We start from the raw sequence: 13017 nt of genomic DNA, 5'->3' as shown, positions 1-13017 counted from the left end.
GTTCTTGCTTATGAGGTAATTGTTCTGAACTAACCCATTAGGGTCCTAGGACTGTCTGAATTGACTTTACCTTGACAGGGGCTAGAGCATAAAGAGACACCAGTATTCTTTCTTCTTGTTCCTCCCAACTCCATTTCCAGTGAGGAAGGTTCAGTGATAAAGAAAACATTTACATGAAAGAGTTATTACACGCATCTGCTTTTCTCCTCCCCTGAGAGCAATTATGAACTATCTGAAAAGGGCTGTCCTTGAGCGCAGTATTTCTGGTATATCTCCACCAACAACTGCAGGAATGGAAGTACCTGTGCAGGCCACCCTGCGGTGCTACACTGTAAGTCATTAACTATTCTCAGACCCTTACTAGATAGCGGTGGTAACCCAACCACTGTTAGTCAATTTATGCTAGCCTATGCCTCACGAATTTTTACTGTGAAGCTAAACATCTGTAGTAACAAAAAAAAAGACAAAACTTCGGCAACTGTGTCAAGAAAAAAAAAGCTTAAATATTTTTATTTTCTTTGAATCTTTATAAAGTGTGAATGTAGTGCCATGGATAATTTTTTTATGGAAGGTGGTCAGATTTCCTCAGAGAAGAATATTAAAATCATGAATAATGAGAAAATGAAAGATTTTACATGGTAGTTTTCACTATTAGGGAATTTTCCTTTTTGTTAGAACTAAAGGAGCATTGTTTGCTGGGGAGATTTGTACCCTTCACATTATCTGAGGGACTTAGAATTTTGAGCCTTTCAGTTACAATGGAGTCTGAGATAGCTGGAATCAAGAGGCAGGTTGGAGTACTTGTCTTAATCATTATTTTCAGGGCTTCTCCTCCCTAGAAATTGTATGTTTTTCCCCTTCTCCATGTGCTATTTTCATCCATTGTACAACTGTCATTGGCCCTGCAACTCTCAAGCCAGGAACACCTTTCTCTGAGGTCATGTAGGAGAATTTTCTGCCATGGAGCTATGTGGAAATAAAGGCAGAATAGTTGGAGGAACAAGTTTGGGGTTTCCTGGGCATGACTTTGATTTGTGATCTGGAAAACCTGGAACTTCTGGAATCTCCTTTAGACTTGAGCCAATGAAGGGAATACCTCCACCAGTGCTGGAGGAGTGAGGAATGCTTTGGAGTAGCTCAGTAAAGTTTGCAGTGGGATGTGTGAGAGAATCCTGCTGATTTAGAACTGGAATGAGATAGACAGCTCCTGTTATTTGGAATGGAGAGTACTTTTCCAATATGCTTGTCTTGTTGCAGTGATGTCTGTAATAGTGATGACAGAGACAACGAGGGTGTCCTGGAGGAGGAGGGTGATGTGGTCTACAATGGACAGGAGGATGATGGTCCATGATGTGGTCCATGAGGAGGGGCAGGAGGAAGAGGATAGTGTGGTCTACGATGGGGAGGAGGATAGGGGTGATGTGGTCCACGAGGAGGGGGAGGAGAGTGTGGTCCATGATGGGGACCAAGAGGAGGATAATCTGGTTCATCATGGGGAGTAGGAGAAGGGAGATGATGTAATTCCTCTTGGGAAAGAGGAGGATGATGTGGTGTGTCATGGGGAGGAGAAGCAGAAGGGGGATGTTGTGGTTCCTCTTGGTTCTTGTGATCTGCAAGGAAAAAAAACCCTGTGGTTTTTTTTCAAGATAGAAGAGAAGGAGTAGATGATAAAATGCCAAATTACTGAAAATCATCTGGAAATCGTAACAAAATGAAATGCTGTAAGCAACTGAGCAAAATTTATGATGGTTCAAAACAAAATAAAATCCGCACTGGAGTAGCAGTTGTAATATAAACTGGAATACCAAATATGATAAAGATCATCTCCCTTCCTCTTGCTTTCTAAAATTCCTTTGGACTTGTTTGCCAATCTCTACTCGCCCAGTATGATTGGACTGAGAGAAAACACCCTTGGAGGGAATAGTAGGGACAGCTCAATTCTAATTCATCCTCTGATTGACTTAGCAGTCAAAAGCCAGTCCATCCTGACATGCTGCATCACACTCAGGCAATAATAAGGGACAAATGTTGCAATCATCTGTCAGTCTGGACTAAGTGAGGTTCTGTAGCCTGCATGAGGATATAGCCAGAGACATTTCAATAAGTGTGTACATCCCCAGGGATGGTATATTTCACAGTTTGTATCTGTTGCATCAGCTTCATCTGGATCACTGATGATTCTTGCCTTGCAGAATCCCACATGCTAAGCAAAAGAAAAGAAGGAAAAAAAACCCAAAAGATGCACACCTGGGTTCTTGTGATGGAGTTAATAGAAGCTACTGAAAGTTCAACATTTTAAAAGTTAGGCTAGTTCCTTCGATACCTATGTATGTTTACACAATTTAGCTAGATCCTGAGCTTTCTGACCAGTGATACTTGCCAGTGATTAATAATGATTAAGATATATGCCATTTTTGATTGCTCTTGACTGTGAAGACTGCTTCACCATGTGCATCTAGAGGGCTACTACTCTCTATCTTCTCTTCTGATGTCTGTAAGAAATTGGTCAGCTACTGATGTCTCTAAAATGAGTACCCTGTGGGTGACTGATTTTTATTCCTTTTTTTTCCTGTCTTTGCTTGTCAAACATCTGTTCAGATTGCGCTATTCTGAAATTTTGCTCAAAGTCCTCAAAACCAGACAGTGTATAGCTATGCTGTTTCAGTCAAAGGTCAAGGTGGAGCTTTCTTCCATATTTATCTTTTGAAAAGTAATTTGTTATAATCTTTTTAAATTACTGCCCTTAGCATCCTGTTTGCTGTGACTTTCACAATTTCAAACAATTTTGAGTTTGGGTGCATGCTTACAAGAAACACTTGGAAATATTGTGGGAAGATCTTCATGATGCCACCCGTTGTACCAGTTCTCATTCTAAGGCTTTACTTACAGCGTGTCAGTCATCCAGAAAATCACATTCCAATTCCTGATCTGCTTGTTGTGTGGATTTGGAACAGTTGATCTCTTTTATAGAGAATCCTAAAATGTGACCTTCATGGAGGCATTCTGAAACCAAGAGGTCAAACAAGAAGTGGTAACTAGGTGTATTAAAAATCCTGTAATTTTAAAAACAACCATACTCCATATTGTTGTCATAATCCTGTCTACCTCATGCTTTCATTACCTGTGCTGTTCAAATGTTCACACATATACGTGTATTCAGTAAGGAAAAAAGCTCTCAGAGTGCTGCTTGGCTCTGCAGCAGAAATTCAAAATGATGCTGAGTGTGTTCCACTTGGGTTTGTATCCATGTGCTAAATATTCTAAGAGTAAAAAATTATCTGACCTCAGTTGACAGAATGTATGACTGTGATAATGCACATGACTGCACATTTTGAAGAACTCTGGTCAGTAGTAAATAAACTCTTGTATGTTATGATATGATAGGTAAATAGACATTTCAAATAAAAATACGCACACAAAGAAGGCTCTGACATTTTGGATGCTGTAGTTTTTAGCAGATGAGAAATCCTTTTGCTTTCATGTGCCTATATTAAAGTTGATAACAAGTCTTTGCAGAAGTAGGACCTTCAATTTTAAGCAGATAATTTATGCTGCAAGGTGACAAGCAATAGTTCTGATCCTAGAAGGGTTTGAGTTCTGGTCCCATGGTTTTGGAGCTGCTCAGAAAATTTTGTCATTTATAAGTAATTGTAGGACAAATGCCACTTACCATCTTTAAAATCTTTTCAACTTTGTCCACATTGAAGTATTTTGTGTAGTTACCCTCACTGTTGAATTTCTTCAGGGTCTTTGCAGCATTATCTTTATGTTGCTTGGTGACTTCTAAGACTTCATCTTTCACAGAACTGTCTTTACACTCTAATAGATCAGGAGGAACTGTGAAAACAGCGAATTTACTAATATTGCAATGGATATCAATATTCCTGAATGTGTGCATGTGCCTTTAATGTGAACTCATAATGAGAAACTGAAATGCAAGCGTTTCCTTGGAAGTGAAATACCTATCCCTCACTCCACAAATATGGGTTTGTCCTGTAATGTTAAAAAAAAACCCAAACCTGTGAAAATGGATATTCTTATAAATCTTTTAGCTCCACCTTAGAATCTTACCACCCCAAACATTCTTCCCACGTTTACTTTTTTTCTGATGTTCATTATCATGTTTTGGTGGACCGGAGTGGTGGTATCATCTGACATTAATAAAGTCTGCTTTAGAAGAGTTAGGTAACCTTAATTCTATTACTCATTCTTAACATTCCATTTGAATTATCTAAAATATGAATTGCAAGCAGATGAATGAATCTGTTACAGTTACCATACACTAGCAGTGCACAGACTTGTAATTTGGTACTGGGGCTGCTTTGAGGTATGCATTGGCTTGCAACAGTGGTTATTTTACCTGGAGTTAATGTACAATTAAATCCATACAGTTGAGGTTTCTTCAGCAGCTGGCTGTTGCCCAAAGTCCTGAGAGGGAAAAAGGATACGTGGTTACGATGTTATTTTCACTAGATTTAATTGGATGTAGGTGATCATAGAAATTTGCCTCCTTTTAATGTACAGGACTTCTAAGAATAGCAGATGTGGTCATAAATGGAATGTTTGATCTAGTACCACTCAAATTTTGTGTTCAGATAAAATGGGATATCCCTCTACAAGACAAGAGCCTTTATTTTAATTCTCAGTTTGCATGACTGAGTAGACAATGGAAAACTAAGCCAGCCTTCTCAGTCATTCCGATACTTATTTACAATAAGGTAATGCTAGCAAGCAGGGCAAGTTAGGATGCTAGGGGTACTCAAGGTTACATAAATCTTTATCAAAAAGTGGATGGACCTTTTTTGTCATTCCCCATCTTAATAAAAGGAGTAAATGCCTTCTTTTCTCTCCTACCCGTGTGGTAGTGTCACTGGTCTCCTATTTAAATAAAGTTTTGGACTGGTAGTTCTTATCCCAGACTGCATCACTGAACTGCAACAAAAAAGGACAAGTATTGCTACGTATCGTATGTGTACTGACACTACCAATATTTCACATTGTCATACCACAAACGCTATGACAGAAAACTGACAAAATGGAACACTGGTATTTCTGACTAATATACTAGAAACATGCTTAAAAAAATAATTTCTAGTGCCTTTTAGTTGTCAGCAAATTCTTAAAACATCAGTACTGCTACCAGCAGTGGGATGCGGACTATAGCTCCTTTGAGACAACTAGTTACATAAAGCCGCACTTAGTGAAGGAGTCAACACTTTTCCAAACCTTTAGCTTATGTTTAACAACTCTAGAATTCAATAGATGTTATTTTATAGTGAGCCATATTAAAGCCTAGTCTTCATTTAGACATTTAGTGACATAGAAATTTCTGGGCAGTTCAGATGAAGATCAAGTTAGTGCATTATTGCCATCCGATTCTGCCTGGGTGCCATTACTTGCTATGGAATAGGTGTCACTGTATTCACAAGGCTCCCAGTGTCTTCTGGAAAATACAGAGCATTAAGTTTCCAGCACAGTTAAGGACTGATGAATTTCCCTGGAAGACAAGTGCAGATAAAAAAGGATTTGTATACAAGAGATTTGATCTGAAAGAAACTTTTTTTGAAGTAGATATGTTTAATCTTTCATGTAGCTTCCCCAGTTCCCTATTAAGTTTTTTCTGAGCTGACAAGCATAGAAAGGGTTTAGGCTGGAAAGGACCTTTGGAGGTCATCTTGGCCAGCCACTTGCTCAAGGCAAAGCTAACTTCAAAGTTAGATTCAGCGGAGTCCTATATATCACCCAGACAGATGTTTCACAACCTTTCTGGGCTGTACTTAGCCACTTTCTCCTTTTTTTTTTTTTTTTGACCTTACATCTAGGCAGAATTCCCCTTCCTGCAACTTACAACTGTTGCATCTTATTCTTTTGTTGAGAACCTGCAAGAAGAACCTGTGGTTAACCTGGCATCCATCAAGTAGGGAAAATGCCAGTGTTAAAAAGTTGCCATTCCCTTCTTCTGATTTTCACATAGAACATATTGATCTATTAGGAAATCAGTTTTCTAGGTAGACAATTATATAGCTACATCCATTTCAAATGACTTTACTGACCAGATACTCTTTCAGAACTTTGCTTCCTGCTCAGTTTATTCAGAGAGTGATGCAACAAAGCTGTAATAATCCCTACAAAGTCAGGAGCCTTAGCTCTGAAATTCTTCTAGTATGTTCTGTCTCCTGAGCAAATAGGATGGAGAATCAGAATTTGAATTTGGCTGCCAGTGTAATGGGATGTGCTATTAAGAATTATCTGTGGCCCACAGAAAGTTCTGTATTTTTCTGCAGGAAAATGAATCTCAATTCATATTTGGAATGGATTATTTAAACTTCATGCAACCCCTGTATGGACATTCAGAATGAACACAGATGTATTTTACTTGTCATTTAGATAAAATGATACAAAGCCCTTCACTGTGAATAAGTGTCCCCAGGTTTTATGAAATTTCATCCATTCAGATTCCTTTGTCAGAGTGTTTCTGTATAGATGAGACCTTGAGAAAGAATTACTGCAGTCTAGTGTAATGTTTTTATTAGTGAAAGTCCACCAGTGTCATGTAAACACTAGTTTCGCAGTATGCGTCTGTCTTAGCATTGTCTCTATTTTAAAAATAGATCCTAGGTGATTTGCACAAAGACGTGTTATGCAGTAGCAGAATCAGGGAAAGAGCAGAGTTGTCCTGGACACCCATCCTGCCCACTTGCCACATGATTATTCGCTGCTTAGGGGTAGTTAGTATTTCTATTTTATTTTATAAATACCAATAATTTCAAACTGCTAGTCAACATATTAGTAAAATGCAGACAGAGAAGAGAACAGAGACTATGAGAAACATTACTTTTTTCTGATTTGTATGTATGGAATTGCACTGAATGGAAAGGTATATAGGTAAGGTAGTCTTTTGTAAAATGTGCGATTCACTAGGAGGCCTCTAAAACAGAAATAACTAAATACATTCACTTTGTTATCCAAACCTGTGAAATGCTAACGAAGCCAATTCATCCTTGGCAAATCTTTATTTTCTTCAGCAGGATGCATTTGGATTCAATAAAGCCTAAAGGAGGGCTTGGGTGAAATTAAGTGTCTACATCCAAATATGCAGTAGAAATTTCCTCTGTTTGTCTACTGGATAGCTCTTGGAAAAAAAAAATCTCATATATAGTGCCTTTTTGGCTGTTTTAAAAACATCGTGGGCACCAGAGTTCCCTGTACAAGCCCAGAACTGTTCTAATGTGAATACTTGAGTATCTTATGCTTCTAGAATTCTGCTGCTAGGAATTGTTCTTCTTAAGTTTCTAAGAGGGTTGATGTCATAAACTCGATGCACACTATTGCATGGGTATAAGAAAAATAATGTTCTGGTCTTTTTATATATATATATAAACATTTTTTTTTAATGTCATCTTGGTAGTGGAACCAACATAACTTCTTGCACAATAGTGTGCATGATCAGTATGCAGGAGACTACACCTGGTGACTTCAGGTCTGACAAGGTACAGAAACCTTACAGGGATAATTCTTTAGCAGTAAGATAGATAGAAGGTTCTTTTCTGTTCTTATAGACTCCATGTGGTAGCTGAAGCTGTGGTCCTGGACTGCGAAGACAGCAGAATTCATTAAGGGTCCAATGCTAAACATAAGCATGGTAGTCTAGTGGTGATAGCATTCACCTGGAAGTGTGAATCCTCAGCTCTGGTCCCTATTCCAAGTTATGGTTCCATAGTTTATATAGTCAATAATTGGTTAAAATGTAGAAACACTGAGATTTTTCTTTTTAGAAACAACTATGGATTTTCTCATTCATCCAATGAATTTTGCATGTCTTACTGCCCAGTGGCTCCACTTCACAGGGGTGGCACACACATAGCTGCATGGCAGCAGCATTCTTCAAGGACGGGAAGCTTGAGGGTTTAAATTGCTTAATGCGAAAGACGACAACTGCTTCCTAGATGAGCTCTTTAACTACCTGGCTATTGCACAAAACCCAATGGTATCACTTGCTACATCCTTGTCTTTGAAAAGCAAAATATCCATCAGTTTTTTTGAAAGTATACCTGAAGACCTGTAGGAGTTTGGGCTTTGGGTTGCTTTCTGAGCTATTTTTGTCCTAACAGGCAGTCTTAGCAGGTCCATCAAAAACTAGCCTATTTTTTCAGTTGCCATACTGAGATGTGTAATAGACTTTTTAAACAGTGCCTATGGGCCTGGATTCTTGGTTCATAGCCAAGCAGGTAAAAGGTAGTCAGGTGCATTAGTAATCCATGTCCTTGGTCTCTTTTATCTATTAGTTAGAGAAATTTTGTATTCTATTGCTTTTTTTGCTATTGATTTTCTTTGGCATTTAGGCAATCATTGAGAGAGGCTTATGTATCCTCTCTAGGAAACAGAAATAGAAATAGGAAGGAAATAGGAAATGACTGCTAGGGATTGTCTCTCCAGCCCTTCCCCTGTTTTTCAGAGTGGCATTTTCATCTCCTTTGGCTTCCTCTGCCTTTTTTCCTTCCCTCCAGTTATCCAGCTATCTCCAAAATTAAAATAATAACAAAATACCGATCTTGCAGGATACAATGATCTAATGAATGTTAGACATTCGCAAAAAAACCCCTATGAATATAAATTTTGAACGTAACATCTGAGACCTGACAACAAACAGGACAGATTAATTTCCGGTGTTGTATAAAGCTGTTCAGAGCATCTCTTACGCTAGCATCCTGTCAGCCAAGAGAATAGAGGGTATTCAGCATCGTTCGAAATCAAGCTTATGTACAATAAATCATGCACAAATGAATACTAAGGTAGTGTAAATCAGAGCTGATTCATTGAACTACATCAACATTGCTCTGTTAAAAGCAATAAACATAAGCTTTTAATGATCTGGATCATTATTTAAAAATCAGAGACTTGTGTAAATGAGACTTTAAATTGGCACTTACTATATGTAGTTTGTGTGCATCAGCAACACGGAATAAAGCAAAAACATAGCCATCTCTGTGATGTTTGTTGACCAAATCCAGGGCCACTCCTGCATCTGTTTCAATGGTATTACAGTCTGCAGGTGTGATACTTGTTTTGTTTTGGGCATTAGAACACTGCAGTAATGTAAAAAAAAATCTGAAGGTAGAAGCAGGATTTTGTTTGCAGTGTTAGGGCATTTCTGCCCATGCTCTGGTAAAGCCAGTAGTCTGCTTTTAATTCAGAGTAGCCCACCGAAGTTATAAATGAATGCTAAAAGGGCATGTTTTTATATAAATTTAAGTGTTGTTTCGGAAGCCATTACCTTGACCCCGGATTAACATTTGCAAACAGCAAGTACATGATTATATAGTGATTGAGCAGATTTTAAGTAAAGTAGGCCTTATAATACTCTCTGGACTACCCATCAAAAGGACTGTGTTTGTGATCCTTTAAGCAGGCATTGCGCAATATGAGAAATACTTAGGTTGTAACAGTGTGCTGCTGGGCCTGGCATTAAGAAGGCCCAGTTTATGTATGCATGTATTATGCAATCTTGGTTTTCTGTCTACTGTAGAAACAGTTGAACTGGAAATATGCTGAAATATTTGTGCTCAAATGATGCCTATATCCATATCCCTGTTTTTACAGATCCTTCCCTAGCGGACAACTAGTGAAAGGGAAATGAGTGTTTCACTCAGATTTGGAAAAAAGGATGTAGCTCAAGGTGCACTTGCAAGCTGGTGGTCTGTAGCTTCTGTGTGAGCACCTGCTACTCTTTCAGCTCGAGAAAATTTAGAGCAGACTTCTATCAGCTTTACATCATTTCAGACTGGTACAGAGAATGGGACCGACTGGCTTAATGCCGAGGTAATCTAGGCATGGTACAAAGTGACAAAGATGCCTTTGCTTTCTCAATCTGAGAAGTTTTGTGTGCACTTTGGCTGTAGTAGCCTTCTGTCCTGGTTCTGGCAAGGGTAGAGTTAATGTCACAAGGAGCCAGGACAGGTGAGCCAAGCTGGCCGGGGGCTATTCCATACCATGTGACGTCATGCTCACCATAAAAGGGGGCTAGTCGGGCAGGGGCAGGCTCGGCATGGCTCCGGGATGGGTTGAGCGTCCCATCGGTAAATTGTTGTCTGTTATCACGCATTGTTACTATCTGTTATCAGTACTGTTGTTGATTGTTTTCCCTCTCCCTTGCTGTCCCAGTAAACTGCCCTTATCCCAACCCTCGAGGCTTTGCCGTTGTTTTGTTGTTTTTCTGTCCTCCTCCCCATCCCGCCAGGGGAGGGGTGAGCAAGCGGCGTGTGGCACTCAGCTGCCGGCTGGGGCTAAACCACCTCATCTTCACAGACTTCTTTAGAGAATTGCTGGTAATTTTTTTGTATTAAAAGAATTCAGTACATACTAAGATTCATACCTTTCACAGGATATGCTAATATCCTCTGCTAAGCAGAAAGGAGAAGATGTTGTCTCACTGTATTCCAAATCTTTTATTCAGGATAGTTTAAGACATTCCTAAAAGACAGTAATAGCTTCTCAGGGAGTGGCTGAAGTTTGAATACAAAATTCAAAATCTGAATAAGAAAATACAAAATTCAATGTGAGTCCAAAATGTCAAGGTCAGATTCAGATGAGAAATTTTCCAGATCCTGGTTGATGTGAAGGATTGGATCAGCTCCTTATAGAACAAGGTGCTAGCTATATAATTGTCTTGGCTTTACATGTTTGACTGAAGTTTTTCTTTGACTTATTTTTGTGAGAAACATTGGGAAATATAATGGGCAATCATTCTCAACCCTTACCTCATTTCATTCATCCTTATTAAAAAAAAATAATCCAACTTTTAAAAAAAAATCCAATCTGATGTCTAAGAAATCACATTTTAAAATGCACAGAACTGAAGCAGTGACTTTCTTTTATAGGTAGTTCAGGACACACTTAACAGTTCTCTGTAGTAGATAAGCTAAATGGAGAACCTTACAATATTAGAACTGGAGGCACTCAAAACTGGCATGAATCAGTTTAAAATGGATAAAAATAGTTCCCGCGCAATGGGAACTTCTTGCTGCAGAAAGATGTGGAGGCAGATAGTATCAGTAGGGTCAGAAATGGCTTAGAAAAGTTCATGGACAGCAGGTCCTCAAGTGGATACTAGAAGGACTAAGCAGATAAGTACTCTTTTAAATCCCTAATACAAAAATTCTGGGTACTGGCAAAGTACCAGGGGAATGGTTTGCAGAAAGGGGGCAGGTCATCTGTTTTTCCTAGCCACAATTGTCTTTTGCCACTGTGAGAGATGAATACCGGGCTGGATGAACCACTGCTCTGATGCAGTAGGGCTTTTCTTTTGTTTATGTTTTTATAATGTTTCATTATAATAATTCAGAATTTCTTCTGGAAAACTGAAAAAAAAAGTGGTGAAATAAATGTTGTGTAAATAATCAAAGACATTTGAAAGACATCTCATCAGTTAAAAATAATATTCACACCATTGCTGTGTTCCAAATCACTCCCCCCATTCATTGCTTACAATACTGTTTAATTTTTTAAATGGGCAGTCATACTGAAGAAACACATCAGATTAGGTAATTTATAACATAATTCCCTTAGTCGTCTATTGTTTGCAGATTGTTTGTTCTTTTTTCTCCTTTTGTTCTGAGCTGTTCATTGTGACACCAATCATTTTCTTGACAGTGGCTTATGTATTTTTTATGTATGAAATAGAAACACTGTGAATAAGCAGTAGAAAATATACAACTCCTGAAAAATTGACTGCAGAAGTAAGAGTCTGTTCCCACTGTGGAGAATTTTTCCCTTGGTTTCTTTGGAAAAGAAAGATTGGAGTCCATTACTGAAGTACAGCATGGACAAGCACTCCAGACACAGTCCGAACAGTTAATTAAATATTGGTTGTAATTGAGTGAGGATAATGTATTTTTATAATTTCTCATTCAGTTTGATATATTTTTAATACTTATTTTGTTTTTATATTTATTGCTTTTAAGATTTGCATGTTGTTTTAATGAAGCTATTTCTATAAACAGATTGCTGACGAGAATAGGAATATTTATCCAAGCATGGCATTTGTCTTGACTAGCTTATCAAAAGCTTGTTTATCTCCATGACTTTTACCAAGGCTTGACTTGCAACAGTAAGAGGTGATCCACATTCAAACTTTTAGGAGTTGGTAATACATATCCATCCTAAACCTCTCTCTGGAAATCTCAGAAAACAAACCAAAAAGTGGCTTATCTTCCCCATTTGAAAAATGGAGTATCAAATGCTTAATAAATAGAACTTTATTCTAGGGGGAAAAGAAAAAGAGAGCTGACAAGTAAAGGAAATAATATTCAAAAACCAATTACTTCTTTCCTAAAGTCTAGCCATAACTATTTTCAGGTATCTCTGATTTCTTGGGAGAACAACTGCTATGCTAGCTGACTGTTCTCTACTTTCTGCAGCAGTGCTTCACTCACAGGCTGGGATGATCAAATTGCACAGCTCAGTTAATTATGCAGGTAGCAAGACCTCATCCATCGTGCAGCCTGTGCTGCTCTGCAACTGCTGGTGTTCCTGCTCCTGAACAACAGTACAGCTAACAAAGACACATGTGGGTCCAGTTACCTATAGGACAACTCTTTGCTAGCATCTTCTTTACTATTCTTCACTCTGTGATGCCTCATAGCGTCAGACCAGGGTGGTCTGATTTTACAACTTGATAAAAAAAAACAAAAAAACCAAAAAAACCAACCCAAAAAAACCCCAGTTTTGCAGGTTTTGGGGTAACTTCACACTTAACAGAAATGTCCCCAAGTATGATGGAAAAATATGTAAATGTATCATGTCTTCATTCATGTCTCATTTTTATCTGCTGGGTCTAAACAGGGTGCGTTCTGATGCAAATGCAATGTTATACAAATTTGCTTCAGTTATGGTCTTCAAAGCAGCAACTGCAGTGATAGCTTCCCCTCCCTGCCTGCAGCTTATTTTTCCTTACCAGTCACCAGTTTTTTATCAAACTTTTAGAAGTTTCATCACCTTGTCTATCAAATTTCTTTCATA

General features: G+C 38.4%; 1 protein-coding gene across 1 annotated transcript; it reads right to left on the bottom strand.

The window, feature by feature from the left end:
• Nucleotides 1-585: 585 nt before the first annotated feature.
• On the bottom strand, nt 586-12638 carry HRG (histidine rich glycoprotein). Its single transcript, XM_075761829.1, is given in 9 exon segments — nt 586-1336; nt 1338-1610; nt 2044-2203; nt 2888-3003; nt 3658-3837; nt 4361-4428; nt 5033-5052; nt 5401-5497; nt 12580-12638. Coding segments are annotated over 9 exon segments (1371 nt in total). The 3' UTR covers nt 586-938.
• Between the last annotated feature and the right edge of the window lie 379 nt (nt 12639-13017).

Source organism: Balearica regulorum, chromosome 9, assembly GCF_011004875.1.
Source record: "Balearica regulorum gibbericeps isolate bBalReg1 chromosome 9, bBalReg1.pri, whole genome shotgun sequence".
In the NCBI taxonomy this organism is placed as follows: domain Eukaryota; kingdom Metazoa; phylum Chordata; class Aves; order Gruiformes; family Gruidae; genus Balearica; species Balearica regulorum.
Note: the sequence above shows the minus strand (reverse complement) of the source record. Positions and strands in the feature narration are given on the sequence as shown.